Source organism: Giraffa tippelskirchi, chromosome 2 (genome assembly GCF_054371585.1).
Source record: "Giraffa tippelskirchi isolate mGirTip1 chromosome 2, T2T-mGirTip1v1.2.pri, whole genome shotgun sequence".
Lineage (NCBI taxonomy): Eukaryota > Metazoa > Chordata > Mammalia > Artiodactyla > Giraffidae > Giraffa > Giraffa tippelskirchi.
Window position 1 is genome coordinate 95030458 of NC_137276.1, and position 23260 is coordinate 95053717.

A 23260-nucleotide genomic window follows, 5' to 3' on the forward strand; every position below is an offset into this window, starting at 1 on the left:
AATTTAGAGTTGTGTGGTAGGAAAAACAAAGAGAGGGATGTTGCCTGGAGTCAACATCAAATGAGCTTTGTTTTTAAAGGTCTACATTTATGGAGATGGACATGGAATAAGGAGGAGGAGGGGAAAGAAGTATAGCAGAAGGGGAGAAAGAAGAGGGGAGGAGGAGGAGGGGAGGAAACGAGGAAGGAGCAGGGCAGGAGGAGGAGGGAGAGGAAGAGGGGAAGGGAGATGAGGAGGAGAGATTCTGAGACCTGGTGATCAGAGTTCTGTGGGTAGAAGAATGAAGGACTTCAGTCCACTGGTGCACAAAGCCCTTGTGACAGGCCACGGGGTGCCATAGGGCTGTCCAGACTTTGAGTTCTAAGTCCTGTGTCCTTGCTAAACACAGAGGAGGTCCCTGTGCTAAGGCTTGCTGGGGGAGATGGAAGCAGCTGATACAAGTGATCAGAGCTGCTGCCTTTGAACTGATGTGGAGGGTTTTTTCCCAGGGGTGTCTGGGCAGCTGCCATGGGGTCTGCAGAAAAGAGGCCTTGTCACCATAAACTTCTGGGGCTGCAGAGCCCTGGGGTCCTGCTTCTCTCAGGGGAGGGAGAAAGAGCCTGAACCCATAAAAAGTGATCTTTCATGGTTCTCAGGTTTTGTACATCAATTCACAGTTGTTCTATACTCAGTGGTTACTGAATTACTATTCTGTGCAGTTTCTATCTGCTGGATATTTAATAAAAATATTTTTAAACAATAAATTAACTTTTAATAATAAAATAATAATGGAGATTCCATCAAGATGGCACATTGAGCACATGTGTCTGCCTGTCCTTCCATAAATCCTTAAAATGATCAACACACACATGTGCACACATGCACACACACACATCACTAGAAGTGGTACCAGTGGTGACCAGAAATGAAGATAAATTTCTAAAAGACAGAACACAGATGGGATTGGGCCAGTGGTAAGAAAACCAGTCCAAGACATTCAATGGGGGACCACTGTGAAACTATGGCACAATTCCAGGGTTGTTCCAAGCTCAAGATGAGTCTCGATGTTCCTGTCTGTTGTTGTTCAGTCGCTCAGTCATGTCTGACTCTTTGCAACCCCATGAACTGCAACAGGTCAGACTTCTCTGTCCTTCACCATCTTCCAGAGCTTGCTCAAACTCATGTCCATTGATTGTTGATGCCATCCTACCATCTCATCCTCTGTCGTCCCCTTCTCCTCCTGCCTTCAGTCTTTCCCAGCATCAGGGTCTTTTCCAATGAGTCAGTCCTTCACATCAGGTGGCCAGAGTATTGGAGCTTCAGCTTCATCATCAGTCTTTCCAATGAATATTCAGGATTGATTTCCTTTAGTATTGACTGGTTTGATCTCCTTGCAGTTCAAGGGACTGTCAAGAGTTCAAAAGCATCAGTTCCTTGGCGCTCAGCCTTTTTTATTGTCCAGCTCTCATATCTGTACATGACTACTGGAAAAACCATAGTTTTGACTATATGGACCATTGTAAAAGGCAAAGTAATATCTCTGCTTTTTAATATGCTGTCTAGGTTTGTCATTGTTTTTCTTCCAAGAAGCAAGCGTCTTTTAATTTCATGGCTGCAGTCATTGTCCACAGTGATTTTGAAGCCCAAGAAAATAAAGTCCGAGATTGTTTTCATTGTTTCTACCGTCTAGTTGCCATGAAGTGATGGGACCAGATACCATGATGTTCATTTTTTGAATGTTGAGTTTTAAGCCAGCTTTTTCACCCTCCTCTTTCACCTTCATCAAGAGAAGCATACCATTTCTACACGTCTCTCTTCTCCGTACTCACATTTATCCCTCCCTCTGAAAAGAAATTACCAGAAGCAGAACAAACAGCATCTACAGGTCAGAAGACAGGAAATCTCAAAATCAAAGAAAACTACACATAGAAGAATCACCAATATATGAAAGGAAGACACCAAAGTCAACAAATGGTATGATATCTGAGGAAAGACAGTTAACAAGCAATCTGAAGGCAGCTATAAAAGTATATAAATGTCCTCAGAGGGATAAGAGAGGATGCCAATAATTGAAAGCAAAGTATTGAAACATAAGCAACAAAAGTGACCATTAAAAAGACAATCAAAGGTTTTGGAAATGAAAAATATGATCATCACAGTTTTAAAACAATTTAACACACTAAATCTAAATCAAAAATGGACAAAACTGAGGAGTAAATTTGGATGCTAGAAGGATGTTCTAATTTCACAACTTAGGGCCAAGGTATAAATGACCAGAAAGTGTAAAAAGAATAATTATAGTCAATTATTACAGTTAATATTATTGTATTGCACACTTGAAAGTCACTAAAAGGATAGTCTAAAAAACTCTAACAAGAAAAAGAAATTTTGTAAATATGTATGGTGATGGATGTTAATAGACTTAATGTGGTGACCATTTCACTCTGTGTTCAAATATCAATTCATTACCTTGTATACTTGAAGCTAATATAATATTATATGTGAATTAAGAAAGAATAATTAAGAAAGATGTATAAATTCCAGTATCTAAATATGAGTTCTAGGAGAAGAGAAAGAGGCAAAAACGGGGTGTGGGTGGGTAAATTATTGAGGAAGTAGAAGACACAGCATCCTTCTAAAAAGGCAAACCAACACAGATGCAGGCTCATGCTCTGGAACCCAGCCCTGGAGACACCCCAGAAGTCAAACTGCAGGTGATAAGACTTCCAAACTGATATATAAACTCCGAGATGACCACACCACTCCAGGGCAACAAAAGGCAGTTATATTATGATGTGTATGTTGGGAGAAGGAGGATGAAAAATGGCAGCTCAGAGCATAAAACAGTGAAACAACATGAGTGGGAGACAGGATGGGGTGGGGGGAGTTTTGGACTGTCCTTTTCTCTCTCCCACATTTCTCTGGAAATAACATGTCTTTTCCTTGACTCCTATAAGGCAGAAGGACAGGAAAGTGAAAGTGAAAGTGTTAGTCGCTGGGTCATGTCCGACTCTTTGCAACCAGTGGACCATAGCCCACCAGGCTCCTCTGTCCATGGAATTTTCCAGACACAAATACTGGAGTGGGTTCCCATTCCCTTCTTCTGGGAATCTTCCCGACCCAGGAATAGAACCTGGGTCTCTGCTTTGCAGGTGGATTCTTTACTCTCTGAGCCACTAGGGAAGCCCAGAAAAACAGGAACCAGGTACTACTGAGATGGCTTTCAAGTCCCACTGGGGTGTGGAGTAGTAGTAGAAGTGGGTGAAGAAATACTGGCTGGTTTCTGCTTTCTCTCCTCCACTCCTAACCTCCACAGCCAAGTGGCCAGATGGTTGCAGTTTATATGGTCAGGTTGGCACAAACCAGCAGTGCCAGGGTACATATGGAGACTGTTACTCCAGACATCCCTCACTCTGTGACTCACCCACCTCATCTCTCCCTGTCCAAACACATTAGGAGAAGGGACAGAACCACTCTCCTCAGTTACTATCTCCCCATTTCATCAGTGTAGGTAACTAATACACCCAGGGATTCATAAGGACAAATATGGAGGCATCTAAGGAGCATGACTGCTATAAGGAAAAGACAGACTGACCAATCTCTACCAGGTACAACAAAATAATGGGAAAATAAAATAATTTGAAATAGGTATATTAAACTTCTTTAAAGACATGTGGAAAATACTGGAAACAAAAAGCAGGAACTAGATGTCACAAATGAAAATCACCTGAAAATCTTGGGTAAGAAACACATAGTAATTAGAACAAAGAACTCAATGAACAGTTGAAGATAGCAGTTGGTGGGATAGCAGAATGGTTACAGCTGAAGAAAGAATTGGCACATTCAATGATCAGGTTGAGGAGCTCGCCCAGAAGGTATCTTGAAGGAATTGGCAAATATGAAAGAAAAGTTCAGAGATTAAAAAGTAAGAGGAAAAAATATCAACCTACACAACAAGTGAACTCCCATAAATAGGGACAAAAATAAACAAAGGAAGAAATACTTGAAGAAATAATGACTGAGGATTTCACAGAATTAGAGAAAGATAAGATCTCAGATGGAAAGGACCTGCAAATTGAAAACAATGTAAATAAGAAAAATAAACTCTGCACATTACAATGATAATAAAGAATATCAAAGACAAAAAGAAAGAAATTTTAAGTAGCTGGAGAGAATAAACAAATTATCTACAAAGAAACAAGAGTCAAACTGCCATTAGCCTTCTCAACAACAACACAGAATGCAAGAAGGTAAGAGACCATTATTTTCAAAGAGCTGACATCAAAGAACTTGAACCCAGAATAATATACCCAGCAAAATTATCATTTAAATGTGAGGGTGGGGACTTCCCTGGTGGTCTAGTGGTTAAGACTTCACCTTTCAATGCAGGGGTGTGGGTTCAATACCTCATTGGGGTGCTAAGATCCCACATGCCTCATAGCCAAAAAACCAAAACATAAAACAGAAGCAGTATTGTAATAAATTAAAAAAAGATTTTAAAAATGGTCCACATTAAAAAAAAAAAATCTTAAAAAAGTGTGATGGTCAATCATACAAAAATCTGCATACTTTACCACAAACCCTCACTGAAATAACTCCTGGAGAACATACTCAGAAATAGAGAAATAGATACTGGAGAATTCTACAAAATATGGATAGAGTTGTCAGATAGAAGAAAAACACAGAAACAACAACAACACATCTGGCTAAATCTGAATTTCAGATAAGCAATAAATATTTTTTAGCATAAATATCTCATACGCAATATTCAAATTTAACTGAGTATCTTGCATCTTATCTGGCAACCCTAGGTATGGGATATAAAGATGGACAAATAAATTAATAAAGTTAATTATAGAAATAAGAAAAGCTCTAGTAAGTCAAAAGGCATATTCATGAAACTCCAGAATTAAAATTCTAGATGAAATATATGATGAGAGATAGAGGGAGAAAACCAAAAGGTAGTAAAAGAGGACTAAGAAAATTGTCATATTCAGGGGAAAGTTGGAGAAGACTGACAATTAGCATAAGTTGCAAAGTTAGAGGCAAACACATAAGAATAAATATAGAATGCACAATATTCACATCAGCAGAAGAAAATTCGACCTAGCCAATGGAATTCAGGAAAGGGGAAAATAGAAACAATACAAAAGGAAAGTAAATAAAAACAGGACACAAAAAAGTCAAAATAAGTCCCAACATAATATTAGTTGTAGTAAGCTGTGTACTCAGATTAAATTCATCAATCAAAAGATAGACTATCAGAATGGATCTCTTTAAAAAATCAAATAATATTATTTCCCAGAAGAAAATATTTCAAGCAGAAGAGTATATAAAATTTGAAAAAAATGGGGTTGAAGAAGATATTATATGCAAATATGAACTAAAAGTAAAAGTAAATCAGATTGTCAACTTTAATATGAGATTAAATAGATGTTAATACAAAAAATTTATAAAGAGAAAAAAAACTACACCCTAGTGGAAGGACTATTACATTTATAAGAAATTATATACATATACATATATATATATGTATATATATATATATGTAGATAAAGATATATCCTCAAAATATACAATGACCAATAATAGAGAAAAATAGATGTCAATAATTTTAGTTGGGAGGTTTTGATATACTCTTCTCAGAAACTGATATATCAAGCAGAAATAAAAATATTAGTATAACTAAAGATTAAAATTTAAAGTTACATTTTATGAAAGACTTGTATCTGATTTCTACTACATGTAAAACCCATAGGCCACAGCTAAATGGTACTTAGAGAAATTTTTATAGATTTAAATACATTCATCAGACTACAAATGAAGGGTAGGCATTAAAATTAAGAAGCTTGAAGAATATATATGTACTTCCAAAGCAAAAATAAGAAAAAATAAGGGTAGAAATCAGTAATAGAAAACACAAATAAAACAATAGAAAATATTTAAGCTGTTTTGTAAAGACACAAATAAAATGGACAAACTCATCAAGATTAATAAAGGAAAAAAGAGAAAATTATAAGCAAATTCAGGATGAAAAAGGAAGAAATAATTACAGTTACAACCGAGTTTTTTTTTTTTTTAATCTTTTGGCCACACCACATGGCATGCAGGATCTCAGTTCCCCGATCAGGAATCAAATCCTCAACCCTTGCATTGGCAGCATGGAGTCTTAACCACTGGACTGCTAGGGAAGTCCCAAAATAACTTATTAATAATGAAAAATGTAAGTGACAGCAATACAGAAAGTTTTGGAAAGAATTTACATTGTCAAATGTGGTAAAAGACAAACTGAAAATAAAATAAACATTAAAAAACAGAAATTATATAGTGAAAGACTACTTTCATTGCTACTGCCTTCTTCAACTACCAAGAAAAATCTGAGGCTTAGATGACTTTAAGAAAAGGCGAACACAATTAAGAAATTGTTAAAGTTTGTATTATACAAGTTGTTCTAAAAACAGAAAGAAGGAAGGGCTATCCAACTCATTTTGTGAGACTGGAATCATTTATCCATGATTTCAAAGCCAGATATGGACCTTATAAGGAAAGAAAACAAGACAGTAATAGCTAGTACTCTGAATCCAAAAGAGTATTTAAAAGAATACATTATAGTGAAATAAAATTTTTAAATTAATGTATCCATACATTAATGGACTGAAGAAGAAAATTACATTATTCTGTATTTAGGTGCAAAAAAAGCACAGCCTAACTATTTACGATAAAAGGTCTCAGAAAACTAGAAGAGCTGGAACTTCCTTACCCTGACAATTATTACAGACTATAACATGGAGTAAACCTTAAACTCCATTGAAAACATTTAGACACATCCTCTCTAATACCAGCAAACAATTAAAGATGTCCATCATCACTGCTTTAACCTAGTACTGGCAGTCCCAGCCTGCAAAGTAAAACAAGAAAAAGAAATGAGGTAAAAGACAGGAAGAGAAAAAATAAGACTCAGTATTTGCATATAACTTGATTATCAGCATAGAAAATGCAACGGAACTGAATAAACAATAGAAATAATAGGAGAGTCTGGCAAGGTTGCCAGATACAAAATCAATTTCCAAAAAATCAATACTATTCTCTACAGCAGCAACAATCAACTAAACTACAATAAGAAAACAAGATGCCATTCACAGTAGCAGCAGAAAGAGCAAAGTATCCAGGAATTATCCTGGCAAACAATATACACCAAAAGATAAAATCAATACTATTCTCTACAGTAGCAACAATCAACTAAACTACAATAAGAAAACAAGATGCCATTCACAGTAGCAGCAGAAAGAGCAAAGTATCCAGGAATTATCCTGGCAAACAATATACACCAAAAGATACCCTGGAAAAAGTGAATATGCTGGAAAAAGTGGCAGGCTGGGAGGAGATATTTGCAAGAATTAATATCAGAATTTTAAAGGAACTCTTGCAAATTAAAGAGAGCAATTAAAACCTGGTTGACTAACAATTTTATGAAAAGATATTAGTAATTAGAAAATTATCAATCAAACAAAATAAGAGAGGCAACAGAGTAGTAAAAATCATAACATTGAATAATAACAAGTAACACAAATGGTGTGCAGAGGAAGAAACTCGGTTTCAGCACCTACACGTGGGTAGTACAGTAATGCTGGAGAAAAATCTGGAAGCAATTAATGAAATTTGGTATGCATATTCTCTATCAACTATCAGCTCCATTCCTGATACTTCTGTGGCAAAATCAGTGCACAGTTCCATTATACATCATAGGAGTATGTACACACTGCTATATTTAAAACATATAACCAACAAGGACCTACTGTATAGCACAGGGAACTCTGCTCAATATACTGTAATCACTTAGATGGAAAAAGAATTTGAAAAAGAACAGACACTTGTACATGTATAACTGAATCACTTTGCTCTGCAACTGAAACTAACACAACATTGTTAATCAACTACATACCAATATAAAATAAATTTTTAAAAAGTAAAGTAAAAAAAACATATATAAGGATGCTTTTTCACATCATTATTTCTCATAGGGGACAAACTAGGATTTAACCACTAAGAAAATGGACCAAAAAAAATATGCAAATAGCAAAAGGAATCATGTTGAGATACATATGTTTGAAAATGTGTTGAGTGACAAAAAAGAAAAGAAACTGAAAGAGGTCTGCACCTTATCGCTTATGTAAATTTCAAACACACACACACACACACACACACACAAAATACACAGCAACAGCTAAGTATTTCAAAAGCTTATCCTTCCAAAAGCCCCAGGCAAGGATAACCAACAGAAACAATAGACAAATATTAAAACTAAAAGAGAATTTAGCAAGTTAGATATACTATCAAGTTACAAAACTCAATAGCATTCTCTAAACTAGAAATGTAACAATAAAATAAGACATCCCTCAGGATTATAACTGTCCTTTAAGAATTATCTCAACAGGAAATGTACAGTACCACCACTGAAGGACATACAGGAGATTTGAATAAGTAGACATCCCACACTTGTACTCGGAAAACTATAAGACACTGAAGAAAGAAACTGAAGATGACATAAACAGATGGAAAGATATACTGTGTTCATGGATTGGAAGAATTAATACTGTTAAAATACTGTATAGAGTCAATGCAATCCCTGTCAAAATACCAATGGAATTTTTCACAAAACTAGAACAAATAATTTTAAAATATGTATGGAAATACAAAAGACCCTGAGTAGCCAAAACAATATTGAGAAAGAAGAACAGAGCTGGAGATGTCACAATCCCTGGCTTCAGACCAAACTACAAAGCTATAGTAATCAAAATAGCATGGTACGGCATAAAAACAGACACAAAGATCAACGGAATAGGATGGACAGTCCAGAAATAAGCCCATGCACTCTGGCCCAATAATCTATGAAAAAGGAAGCAAGAATATACAATGGAGAAAGACAGTCTCTTCAATAAATTATGCTGGGAAAGTTGGAAAGCTACATGTAAAAGAATGAAATTAGAATTTTTTTTCTCACCATTTACAAAAATAAACTCAAAACAGATTAAAGACCTAAAACCATTAAACTTCTAGAAGAAAACAGAGGCAGAACAGTCTCTGACATAAATTGTAGCAATATTTTCTATATCTGTCTCCTAAGGCAAAGGCAACAAAAGCAAAAGCAAACAAACAGGACCTAATTAAACTTAAAACTTTCTGCACAGCAAAGGAAACCATTGACAAAACAAAAAGACAAGCTACTGAATGGGAGAAAATATTTGGAAATTATATGACTGACAAGGATTTAATATCCCAATATATATACAGCTCATACAACTCAATAGATAAAAAATAACCCCATTAAAACTTTGGCAGAGGACCAAATAGATAGATATTTTTCCAAAGAAGATATACAGATGGCAAACAGGCACATGAAAAGATTCTCAATGTTGTTAATCATCAGAGAAATGCAAATCAAAACAAAAATGAGATACCTGTCAGAATGGCTATCATTAAAAAGACAAACATTGGTGATGATAATAAACACTGGTGAGGATGTGGAGAAAAGGGAACACTGTCCTGTTGGTGAGAATGTAAATAGGCATAGCAACTGTGGAAAACAGCATGGAGTCTCCTCAAAACACTAAAAAATAGAATTACCATATGATCCAGCAGTTCTACTCCTGGGTATAAATCCAAATAAAACAAAAACACTCATTTGAAAAGATACATGCATCCCAATGTTCACAGTAGCATTATTTACAACAGCCAAAATATGGAAGCAACCTAAGAGTCCATCAACAGATGAACTGATAAAGAAGATGTAATATATCTGTACAATAGAATACAATTAAGCCATAAAAAAAGAATGAGATGTTGCCATTTGCAATAACATAGAATAACCTGGAGAGTATTACACTAAGTGAAATAAATCAGACAGAGAAAGACAAATACTGTATGCTATCACTTATACATGGAACCTAAAACATAAAGCTAACTAGTGAACATAACAAAAAAGAAACAGAGTCACAGACATAGAGAACATACTAGTGGTTACCAGTGGGCACAGGAAAGTGAGGAGGGGCAACATAGGGGCATGGGACTAAGAGGCACAAGTTAGTATGTATAAAAGAAATATGCTATGAGAATATATTGTACAGCACAGGGAATATGACCAATATAATAACTATAAATGCGGTATAATGTATAACATTCTTGAGTCACTCACTATGTTGTACACTTGAAGCTAATATAATATGGTAAATCAACTGCACCTCAATTAAAAAAAAAATTAAAACACCAGTGCTCAGAGAAATTAAGACACACAAGCTCTGAAGTGTATAAGGGTATAAGTTGAAAACATCTTCACAGATGAACAACCCTACACATTTTATAAGGGCACATAGAAATGTCCAAAGAGGAGGAGAAAGGAGTTGAAATAGTTGAGGGAACAAAATGGAATAAATAAAACAAGAGAGGTGGCCTGAATAGACAAATAATGATAGTGTTCATGAACTGAGGAGTCTGATAAATTCACTTCTGCATTTGAGGTCTAGAAAAAGAGGGAAAAAATATGTACATAAACAAAAACGCTATATAGGGCATGGATACACACCAAAAGCAGTGGAATATATGCCAGTGGAGAGGCGGAATGGAAGTGTAGATTAGTGATAGAAAGTGAAAGTGAAAGTCGCTCAGTTGTGTCCGACTCTTTGTGACCCCATGCACATATAGTTCATGGCCAGACTACTGGAGTGAGTAGCCTTTCCTTTCTCCAGGGGATCTTCCCAACCCAGGGATTGAACCCAGATCTCCCACTTTGCAGGCAGATTCTTTACCAGCTGAGCCACAAGGGAAGCCCAAGAATACTGGAGTGGGTAGCCTATCCCTTCTCCAGGGGATCTTCCCAACCCAGGAATCGAACCTGGGGTCTCCTGCATTGCAGGCAGATCCTTTACCAACTGAGTTATCAGGGAAGCCCCCAGATTAGTGATAAGAGATGGGAAAATGGTGAAACTAAACACCAAATGTTCAAAGAAAAGGAAGAAATAGTAAAAGACAATTTCTCAAAGTTAAAGACCCCAAAATTAAAAAGATAAAGCAAGTGGTAAGTTGGCTGAAAATGAGTATCAGTGAATGCAATGATAAATAGTAAATAAGTGGTAAATAATTCACATATCATAGTTTCACAAAGAATTCTTTTTATTTCTAGATACTCTCAGAGAAGAAAAAAATAATATGTAGAGGAATAAAAACTGTATTAAGAAGAAATTTCTTACAAGCAACAGTAAATGCAAGAAAATAATGGAGAAATAATGTTTTGAGGACTAAATTAAATCAAATAAAAGATATTGAATCTAAAGTTCTATACCTAGCCAAACAATCATTCCAATGTGAAAGCAGACTACAGGCATTTTCATATATCCAAGGATTCAGAAGGCATTTCATCTATAGCTGCTGCTGCTGCTAAGTCGCTTCAGTCGTGTCCGACTCGGTGCGACCCCATAGACGGCAGCCCACCAGGCTCCACCGTCCCTGGGATTATCCAGGCAAGAATACTGGAGTGGGTTGCCATTTCCTTCTCCAGTGCATGAAAGGGAAAAGTGAAAGTGAAGTCGCTCAGTCGTGTCCAACTCTTAGCGACCCCATGGACTGTAGCCTACCAGGCTCCTCCATCCATGGGATTTCTCAGGCACGAATACTGGAGTGGGGTGCCATTGCCTTCTCTGAAGGTCTACATAGGTAGTCAATAATTTTGTTTGTTTATGAGGTAAAAATACCCATTCTAATTATAGATTCATCTTGCCATATTATTCCTGTAGGAGAATGAGCTGTAGGCATAATTAAAGCAGTTAAAGGTTGCTGAATATCAATTCGAGATAATTGCTTTTCTTGTATGCCTTGATTAATTTCTTGTAATTCTTGATTAGCTTCAGCTGTAAGTGTTCGTGGACTGTTGAGATCTGTATCTCCTTTTAGAGTATTAAATAAATTTGTCAAAGCATAATTAGGGATACCCAGTGTAGGTTGTAACCAATTAATATCTCCTAATAATTTTTGAAAGTCATTCAGAGTATTAAGAGCCCTCTCTAAATAATGGAGGATGGACTCCAGATCAAAAGAAAGATGTTAGCAATTATATACATGAATGTAATATCTTTACATGTTGACAATAAAAATTTATACACAGCCACAGAATAAAAATGAAGCTAAGTAAACTTTATCAGTACAACAACAAATAAGAAAGAAAAACACATGCAAAAAAGACAAGATGTTAGGAATGCATTCAGAAATTTAAATAATTTAATAAATTTTTAATAATTTTAATAAATTAAAATCTTTTCTTCAAACTCACAGATCTGATGGCAAAAAAAAAAAAGGAAAGTATCAAAGGAATGGAAAAATGACATTCCCCTCCACATACCCTGCCCTAAAAGAGGAAAGTTTAAAGGCCAATAAGCATGTTCAACTCCATGGAAATGCAAATGAAAACAACAAAAAATATTTTGTTTTTCATCTGACAGATGGACAAATATTTTAAAGTAGTAACAAAATCAAGTACTGATGAGGAAGTAGAGAGAAGGGTCCTCTTTTGCTGGGGGGACAGTGGTACAGCCATTAGCAGAATTCACTAAGAGTGCCAGTGCAAATATTATATGATTCAGAGGTTCCACTTACTGGTACACAGCAAAGAGATTCCTTCCCATGTGTAATCAGAGAGGTGAATGATGCAGTGTCTGGATAAAGATCTAGCAATATTTAGCCATGTACAAGGATGTATCTGGCAGCATTGTTTGTAAGAGTAGAAAAATAAGATACTATGTAAATGTCCACCAGTGAGTAAATATACAAATAAAAGGTGGTGTTTTATTATAAGACCATTCTGTGTGCTATGTGTTATGCTAAGTCACTTCAGTCTACATAGCTGCTAAAAGAAAAGAAGAAGATCTATCTATTCCAACAAGGTGAATTTTTTAAATACACAGTGTGAGTTTAAAATGAAATGGGTAGAATGCTACATCAAGTATAACAACATTTATGTAGGCTTAACACTATAAAAATCATACTGTATACTGTTTAGGAATGGCCTGCACACTGTAAAAGTGCAACAAATAAATGGAAGGAGCATCCACCAGATTCATGATAGTGGGAGCTTCAGGTATTCTGGGGCAGACAGGGAATGAAAGTGAAGACACCCTTTAGGTCTAACTGTGATGTTTTATTTCTTAACATAAGAGAAAAAGGAAGATGTCAATGGTTATTGATTCTGGGTTGTGTGAATTCTTGTGCATTTTATATCTTTGTACTCTTCCATTTTCTTTTAAAAAAGAAACCTTCTCAAGAGAAAAATATATATAAAGCAAATGATAAAGAAAACAGATGTAACAGTATTCATATCAGAAAACAGAATGCTTGACCAAAAAGAAAAAAAAAGACATTTAAAGGGACAAAGAGGGATGTTTTATACTGATAAATAAACACCTTGAAGATTTATATCATGAGTCTTTATACACGTAACTCAAAAATTAAAAACACATAAAGCAAAACAAGAAAGCAAAAGGAGAACCAGATAAATCTATCATCAAAATGGGAGACTTCAGCACTTTGCCCTCAGAAATCAACAAATCGGGTAGAAAAAAGTAAGTAGAGGCATAAATGAATAACTTTCTTGCTCTAATAGCTATAAATAGAACTTAATAATCAACAAACTAACAATATCCATTTTCCCCAAACATACATGAGCAATTAGAGGAAATTAATCATCATGCTACAGAAGATTTTTTCACAATTCCAAAAAGCAAAATCATATGGATCTCATTCATTGGTTTACTAGTTACTGGAAAAACAAAGTGAGGAAAAACAGAAGATGGAAGAAGAGGGTAAAGAAGCAGGAAAGAGAAACTACACCATAATTTAATATGGGTTCTAGGAGTTTCAAAAAGGAGGGCTGATGCTATGCACAACTTCACTATTCCTCCTGAGGAGCCCTCTCTTAGCACCATCTTGTCTGGGTTCTGGAGACACAAGTATGAACATGATACAGTCCCTGCCCTCAGGGAGCCCACAGGCTAGAGTAGGAAGAGAAAGCAGTGCCCCATATCACACAGGGACAAAGAAAGCCATCTTCTAGCCCCTGGAATTGACAGCAAAAAAGCAACCATAGAAATTCTGTTGTGGTCCTCACACAAGAGCTCCAAAATAAACAACTGGGGCTTGCCTGAACACTGCCTTCCCAGTTCTTACTTGAGATCTAAACGGTTGTTGGAGAAAGGCAGAAAAGCTCCTAAACTCTTAATGAAAGTTAGACTTTCTAAGGGAAGGGGTTTGGATGTGGAAGGGTAGAAAGAGAAGTGATAAGAGAAGAAACAGACTTATGGATATCCTAACAAGAAAGAAACAAAGATTTGGATTGGGCTCCATTCCAACCACCTCCCACTACATCTCTTCCTGTAGGGAGAATTTTCTGAGAAAATGTACCTGTAAAGAGCCAAAAATTTTGGTTCTGTTCTAAATGCCTGAAATATTCTCTCATTACTTCTCAACTGGTTCAAGAATCCCAAATACTTCACTGTGGTCTAAGATTCAGACATGATGGGAAGAGTACTTCCTGGAAAGGACACTGGGCAATTTCTGGACTTAAAGAAAGTAGCCCATTCCTTCAATTCTGGGACATCTATTCCATACTTCAGTTCAGTTCAGTCACTCAGTCGTGTCCAACTCTTTACCACCCCATGGACTGCAGCAGGCCAGGCTTCCCTGTCCATCACCAACTCCTGGAGCCTACTCAAACTCATGTCCATCGCGTCGGTGATGCCATCCAACCATCTCATCCTGTCGCCTCCTTCTCCTTCCACCTTCAGTCTTTCCCAGCATCAGGGTCTGAGTCGGTTCTTCGCATCAGGTGGCCAAAGTATTGGAATTTCAGCTTCAGCATCAGTCCTTCCAATGAATATTCAGGACTGATCTCCTTTAGGCTGGACTGGTTGGATCTCCCTGAAGTCCCAGGGACTCTCAAGAGTCTTCTCCAACATCACAGTTCACAAGCATCAATTCTTCAGCGATCAGCTTTCTTTATAGTCCAACTCTCATATCCATACATGACCACTGGAAAAACCATAACTTTGACTAGATGGACCTTTGTTGGTAAAGTAATGTCTCTGCTTTTTAATATGCTGTCTAAGTTGGTCATAGCTTTTCTTCCAAGGAGCAAGCATCTTTTAATTTCATGGCTGCAGTCACCATATGCAATGATTTTGGAGCCCAAGAAAATAAAGCCTGTCACTGTTTCCATTGTTTCTTCATCTATTTGCCATAAAGTGATGGGACTGGATGCCATGATCTTAGTTTTCTGAATGTTGAGTTTTAAGCCAGCTTTTTCACTCTCCTCTTTCACTTTCAACAAGAGGCTCTTTAGTTCTTCTTCACTTTCTGCCATAAGGGTGGTGTCATTCGTGTATCTGAGGTTATTGATATTTCTCTCAGCAATCTTGATTCCAGCTTGTGCTTCATCCAGCCCAGCATTTCGCATGATGTGCTCTGCATGTAAGTTAAATAAGCAGGGTGACAATATACAGCCTTGACATACTCCTTTCTGATTTGGAACCAGTCTGTTGTTCCATGTCCAGTTCTAACTGTTGGTTCTTGACTTGTATACAGATTTCTCAGGAGGCAGATCAGGTGATCTGGTATTCCAATCTCTGTGAGAATTTTCCACAGGTTATTGTGATCCACACAGTCAAAGGCTTTGGTGTGGTCAATAAAGCAAAAAGTAGATGTTTTTCTGGAGTATGTTAATTCACAATTAGGCCCCATGGCATGAGGCCATAAGTTCCTGGCATAGACTGACACAGAGACACAGAGTAGGTACTCATTAGTGTTTTATGTTGTTGCTGCTTTTTTTTTTTTTTTGGTTGCACCACATGGTATGCAGGATCTTAGTTCCCCAAAGAAGGATTGAATCCACACACCTGCACTGGAAATGCAGAGTCTTAACCACTGGACCCCAGGGAAGTCCCTCAATGTTTGTTGATAGAACAAGTGGAGGAAGGAATGAAGCACAGATTCCAGAAACAACAGTCTCAGACCTGGCCTAATGACTTGGCTGCAACCTAGTCTGTCTTTGTTTCCCAGGAAGTCTGTGCCACTAAGACTTTTGCTCCCTCTGACTCGAGCCCCGCATCAGAGACACTCACATCACTAGAGGGACTGAAGGGCCAGGCTGATCTTAGAATGGGAGATGGCATCAGGCTTGTGGGGTCATAGCTTCTCTGGAAGGACCTTCCCATTAGGACAGACTCATGCTTTAAGTCTTGGTAAAGAATTATCTTGGTCATTGTGAGCCCAGGAGAAAGCAGTGGGTGAAACTGGAGGAGATTCTAATGGAGTCATGGGTCTTTAAGTGTTTCTCCATGGTCACGTTTTTTTGATACGGAATCACATGCTTTGATAAGGAACAGCCCCAGGAGGCACTGGGGCAATGAACTCATCTTGCTCTCCAGCTGCCTTTGCAGAAGAACCTTTATTTTCTTCTACCAAAGCAATGTTATATACATTGAACTAAAATATTTCTCTGCTGATGGAGCTAATGCCCTATCACAGACAAGATCCACCAGTCTGATTTGACAGAAGGTCAGTAAGTAGAGAATAGCTTACATGGCAATAAAGTTATGGGAGAAATTGATTAAAGTCATACACATGTGCAGTTACAGACCAAAGTTTAAAAAGAAAAAAAAAAAAAAAACTCCCCTTGGAATGAAACCAAATGATCGCCTGGATCCTAAAGTGAAGCGATATTGTTCCAATTTTTCCTTTATCAGACAAAAGGAAAGGTCTTTCCACATAGCCTTTTGACATAGAGCTAATTTAAAGAAGATTTGGGAATATGATGCCGGATCAGATGCCTTTACCGAATTCCTTGCTGTTTTCATTTGAAATCTCTCATTTATTCTCAAATTTCCAATTGGAAATTTAATGACTTTTTCTTTAAGGGAAGTTGGCAAGCTGAGTTGGTTTAAATACAAATCTCCCAAAGGTAAAAGATCAGACATCATTATAAAAATAGAAAATATTCCCATTGTCCTTTCGAGATGTTTCTCCTAGAAGACGTGAGGATGTTTCTGAACAGCAGATGCGTTTTGGTAAAACAAAGTTGAAAAATATGTGAAACTCTTGACATTGGAATTACTTCCTGAGCTGTGTCAAGTTATGTGGCTGTCCAGAGTAACTAAGGCCATTCTCTTTGTGACCATCCTATTCTATTTATATAAACTCATTGGAAAATGCCCCAGTTCCCTGATGGTTCAGACGGTAAAACTCTGACTGCAATGCAGGAGACCCAGGTTCCATCCCTAGGTCGGGATGATCCCCTGGAGAAGGAAATGGATACCCACTCCAGTATTCTTGCCTGGAGAATTCTATGGACAGAGAAGCCTGGCAGGCTACAGACCATGGGGTCACAAAGAGTTGGACACAACTGAGGGACTAACACACACGACAGAAATACTGATCATTTGCTGCCTGATGATTCACACTGCCACTCCGCAGAAGTCCTTTCCCTCCAGGTCTCAGCAGCCCCATCTGTCAAATGGGAAGGCTGGTCCATAACATTTAGGGGCTTTTTAAGCATGGACATTCTCTGAGTTCATGGCATTTTACATATCAATGAGTTTTGCATTCATCTGTTATGGACCTTTTTATTTTCAACTAGCAAAATATCAAATTGTTCTATAAATAAACAAATATAAAAAAACTTTAAAAGTCAAACTGTTGACTGTTTTCTCAGATTAGACATGGGTCATTCGGAGCAATCAAATAACCAGTCTTCCACTAGCAGCTCAAACTGTCCTGAAATGAAGTGTTTCTCTGCCTCCGTCTCACCCAAGCTGGTTTAAGCCCAATTCAAAACCCTGATTATTTTAAAGAATAAGGAAATAAATGAGATATGTTGAAATGGCCACTTTAGCCCCTTGTTAGCAGAGACTGCCTCAATGTTTATACAGAAGAGGATCAGGGCAGAAATTTGTTAAGAACACAGGGAAGTGGCTAGGAGATTTGCCTCAGAGCTAAGGTTGCTTAATAAGGATATGGAATTGTCTTAGACTGTAATTTACTTCTTTATTTATTATTTAGTTGACGTATTTATCTACCTGAGACTTTACTTCCGGTGGTTGGGAGGGAGGTGCTGATGGAAATTTGGAAAGTACTCTTCCCAAGCCTCCCCATGACTCCACGTGTGACAATTGATGCTGAGATGGCTGAGGACTTCCTCGCAGGGTGTCCCACCCAGAGATATCTAGGACAGACAGGAAATGTCCTTTCTCTTCTGTCTGCACAGTTCCAGACGGCACAGTCTTCGAAGTCAAAGGGAGCGCTGTGTTGGGGGTGACTGTGTGCACATGTGTGTCGCCCACAGGGGCCAGTGCACAGTGCTTGCTTGGGGCACAGTGGAGTAGAGGACAAAGAGAAGGAGGGCTGCAGAGGTGGGCATGGCTGGGTTTTATTCTAGGGACTAGGGGCAGGTTCTGCTGAAGACCTTTATGACATCGATGAGCCACTTAATCTCTCATCTGAAAGAAGGGAGGCCCCTCCCTCCCCCACAGGCTTGTCCGGTTACCTAGATCTCCACAAATGGTTGAAACGTGTCCCACGTTCCTCTCTTTGTTATATGGGCCCGTTTCTTGCTGGCCTCCCCAGGCCCTCGTGGCAGGCTCTGATCTCCTCCCACAAACACAAGGAACACATTTTCTCTGTCCTCCCAAAGCAGTCGAACAAGTCCATGCAAGTGACCCCTGACTTTACCCTAAAGTGGAGCCAGGGGTAATCACAGTCACCCTGTACTTCCATCAGGGGACACCGGGCATCCGTGCACGGAAGAGGGGAGAGTCAGTGAGGGTGGAGGAGTCCTGGGGCAAATGTTAGGGCAGGACAGACAGGACCTCAAATCGGTTTTGCCACTCAGACACCAAGGATCCTTGAGTCCTGACAAACCTGGCCTTTTCAGACCCTGCTGATGATGACTGGGGTTGGGAGAGTCAGGTTAAATTTCCTGACCTGCTTGTCCCAGCCTGACTGGGGCCCTTTCTCATTCAAACTGCAAGTCCCAGCGAGGGCTGTTGGTGTGTCCGTGACAGTGTGTGTGTGTGTGTGTGTGTGTGTGTGTGTGTGTGTGTGTGTGTGTGTGTGTGTGCGTGCGCAAACACACATGTGCAGACACCCGTCTGCACACAGATATGACAAACATGACAGCTTCTCAGGTCAAAGCTAGTTTCAACCTGTTAACAAAAGAGGGAAAACACAGCAAAGATAACCCAAAACACATTTGCACTTAGTGCTTATTTGAAATGAAATCAGAAAATCGGCTTCAAATATGAAAAACACCTTTGTGAGATAAGAGCTTTTAAATAAACCCTCAATTTCAAAGAAAATAATTCCCTGATAAACTGATCAAACAAGAATACTAGAAGCCATAAAACATAGCAATATATTGAAACATTAGGCAAATGATATGTTTAGAATATATCCACGTAATTTACCAATGTCATATATACCACATATTTACCAATTAAATACAATAGCTATTAAATAACACTGAGATCAACAATCACATCATCCCTTTCTTCTGCTGTACTTTCATTTTGTGGGGCACCTTTTCATTCAGCATCTAGTAAACTTTTGCAGCCCTTCAAAATGCAAGCTGATCAAATTAATATGATGTAAAATGAATGCAATATCCTTATAAATATTTATATGTAAAGTCTGAACTTGGAGGCCAGAATAATGTTACATCAACTCTGAAAAACCACTGGGTTTGTATCTTCGCAGCTCATTCTAGTCTTCTAGCACCGTGTGGCAGCAATGTGTTTTCTCAGAAAAGTCAACTAATTTTAGAGAAAATTCATCTTTTTTTATTTCTTAACCTGGCCCATGAGAGATAACAGTTCACCTAGGTTTCAACATCTGCTGAGAGGAAGATTAAAAACAAAATCCTAATTTCTGGTGTGTTCTTGCTGTTGGAAAAAAAATATCAGCTAGCGAGTATTATTAACTATCTTCGAGTTGACAAGAATGCAGGATTAAGTTTCTTTAAGGCAATTACACTTTTGATGACCCCTCTGCATATAAAACATGTTAGCTAATGGGGGTGCAGAGGGGCAGCTTAAGTGTTTGATCAGGAAATCCTGCGTGAGCATATTGGATGGAAATTTGATTAGTGGCCTTAGTGACGGGCGATCAGATCCTCCGGGTCTGCACAATCAGATCTGGCAGCACTTGCCTTCTTGCCTCTTTGAAGGAGGCGAACATTTGTACAGAATCAAGACAGTGCTGGGTCCTTGGGTTTTTTTTTTTTTTTTCTTCTGGGTCCTGTTCTTTAAGTTATTGCAGACTAAAGCCTGAAAAGTACCTTTTATTTTCTTTGAACAGTATGTTTGCAGTTACCTTCATGTTGTAGAATAAAATAAAAATCAGCCTTTCTCTGAAAACTTGAGGTCAGAGGAAGCAGAAATGAAAAATTGAGAGTCAGAAAGGACCTCAAAGAACATCCTTGTAAGCGAAGCTAACATTCACACAGTACTCATTACACCTCACTGCCACCTTGCTGCAAGGATATCCACACATTCATTCTCACAACGCCTCTGTTTTACCGAGGAGGAAATTTACACAGTACAGTGAAGTGACCCAAGGTCACCTGGTGGGGATTCGAACCCGGGCAGCTGGACTCCTGACCCGGGCTCTTGACTAATCCACACACTCTACACTTCTGCCTCCCCAGTGCTAAAAGTGGGAAAACTGAGCTCCCAGAGGAGATATGAATCTCCCAGAGTGAATCAGCTATGATTTAAACTACAATCTTTTTTCATCGTTGTTCAATGTTCTTCTCTCATGCCACCTAAACTTCTAAATTTCACCTTCCTCTGTCAACCTGGACAAAACAGAATCTGTGCTAGGTGCTTTCCATCGGTCATGCCAGACAGTTTGCAAATGACCCCCAGAAATGGATGCTATTTCTGTTTTACAGACCAGAGAAGCTGTGTCTTAGAGAGGTTAGGCAACTTGCCTGTGGTCACACAGCAAGAAACAGAAAAGAGATTTCATCTCAAGTCCGTCTCACTCCTTTCCACTTTCCCTCTGAGAAAAAATGAAGCTGGGAGGAAAAAATAATCCCAGCAATATTTGGGGGGTCAAACAGGAGCAAAAACAGTTAGTTTGCATTGTGCAAATTTCGTGCATTTGTTTAGCATGAGGAATAGGACTTCACGTTAGGTGTATTGTATTTAGTTAAGCCAATAGGTATTCTCCACGTGCCTGAACACCAATCAGCCAGGTGAGGCATGGCATTAGCAAGAAGTCATGGCCAGATTCGGCTTTTAAAAGATGCCTTTTAAAAAATGCAGGAAAAAAAAGTCAAATGTGCATAGGCATGCAGGAGTGTGCACACATAAACATCATACAGTCTATGTTTCACTCTTTTATTTTTTATATGGACTCTAAGCTTCCCAGATCCCCGCCTCCAGTGTGAACCATAAAACTATGGAATACCTTTACAAAGGAAATGAAACAAAACAATCCTGAAATCTCTCAGTAACAAAAACGATCAAGGTAGGTTCTGGCATCAGACTGACCCTGAGTCACAGAAAAGTCAATTAATTGTGATGGCCATAATGGTTCGATTATTCTGGGAAATCTCCGACATGACTTCAGCCCAGCAGGCTGACAAGGAGACACACATCAAATGTGCTAGCCCTTTCCGAGGGAGCAACAGCAGGGGGTGGGGGACCCACGAGCACAGCCACTCACCTCAGACAGTGTGGTCCCGACACTCAGGGAGATCAGCGTGTGTCCCTTCCTCAGCTGGGAGGCTGGATTCTGCCACTTTCAAATATCTTGCTTCTTGTCAGTTAATAATTATGCAAGTGAAATATATTTTTAAAATACAATACAAAACTAAAACAGCAACTTTTATTTTTTGCAGAGGGACAGGGCAACACATATATTTTAATCCATGCCCAAATGAACCAAATTTATTTTCTTCAGGTTTCAGTGTTTCACTTTTCTTTAATGTTTTTTGTCTACTATGAAAATAACTCAAAGAAGAGCAAAAGACGAAAGGCTCATCCGTCTAGATACCCAGAGAGAACCACCATTAACATGAATAGTGCATTTTACTCTGGACATTTTCAGTCTAATATGTAATTATAATCATTGGGCATAATCACAATTGCTACACTAATTTTTGAAAAAGCATTGCTGATATTTTTCCTGATTGTAAAATCAATATAAGCCCTTAGAGGATGTTCAGGGTAAGTAAACAGAAGAGTATAAAGAAGATGAAAATTCCCTGTAGCCTACCCCTCCGCAAGAAGCCCTCCTAATGAGAATCCCTGGGCTCTGAGCCGCTCCCCTCTCCAGCCCTCAGGTCCTCAGTTCCGGAGCCTGGCTGTGCCATCCGTCTCCGTGTCCTGGGACAGGGGACGAGGGGGCTGTCCTCACATCAGTGCTGCAAGCGCCTCCACCAGGTCCAGCCTGCCAGCCCCTCAGCCCTAGGGCCACACACCCGCCCTGTGGTCGTTCATCTTCTTGGCTACCTTATGTCAAAATATTCATACTTGTTTTTGCCTTGTTAGCTAATGTCCTTTGCCGGCCACTACCCACCTCTGCCTTCGCACCCCATTTTAAATATTATGGTCCTAATTACAGCAGATGATTGTTGAATGACCAAACAGGGCGGACAGACCATGATCACACTCCAGAGGCCCAGCCTCTCTCTTACAAAATGGGACTCTTTTTTTTTTTTAACACCATCCAATGATGTCACCCGTTTGCGGTTTCTCTGGGACTTTATTAAAATGTTTGTGACGGAGCCAATGTAAACCATCCTAAATCCAACACAGAGCTGAAAGGACTGATTTTAGGGAATGTGAAGATATGGATCATTGGGCCTGTCGAAGCCCCATCTTGAGCCAATTATTGGTGTCATCTTGAGCCAATTTAATCAATCCAAGAGGGATTGGGGGGCAGAAGGGGGCTCGGGCAGGGGTTGTGAGCGTTGGTCAAATGTGCTGGCTCAAAAGTGTGTGTCATGAAAGCAACTGGGCCCCCACTTCGTGGATTTCAGTCCCTGCTTTACTTGCACTTTCATCCCAGAGTACCTGCTGATGCCCAGTTTCAGCCTCATTATGGGGTTTGTTTGAAATCCTTGAGTAGTCCTGGCCCAGATTTGAGAAAGGAAGCCCCCAGATCTTTAAGACCATTTCTCATTGGGGAGACAATGCCAGGGGTGCAGAACCCACTAGACACTACTGACATCCAAGTCATTGAG

General features: G+C 38.7%; 1 protein-coding gene across 1 annotated transcript in view; it reads right to left on the reverse strand.

Annotated features, from left to right (window-relative positions):
- The window catches only part of LOC145539560 (uncharacterized), a 139730-nt gene that overhangs the window by 88245 nt on the left and 28225 nt on the right, over positions 1–23260 (reverse strand). Inside the window, exon 5 of the mRNA XM_081573633.1 lies at positions 18090–18475. Coding sequence (XP_081429759.1) covers positions 18090–18475 — 386 coding nt within the window. The remainder of the gene's footprint in view (positions 1–18089; positions 18476–23260) is intronic.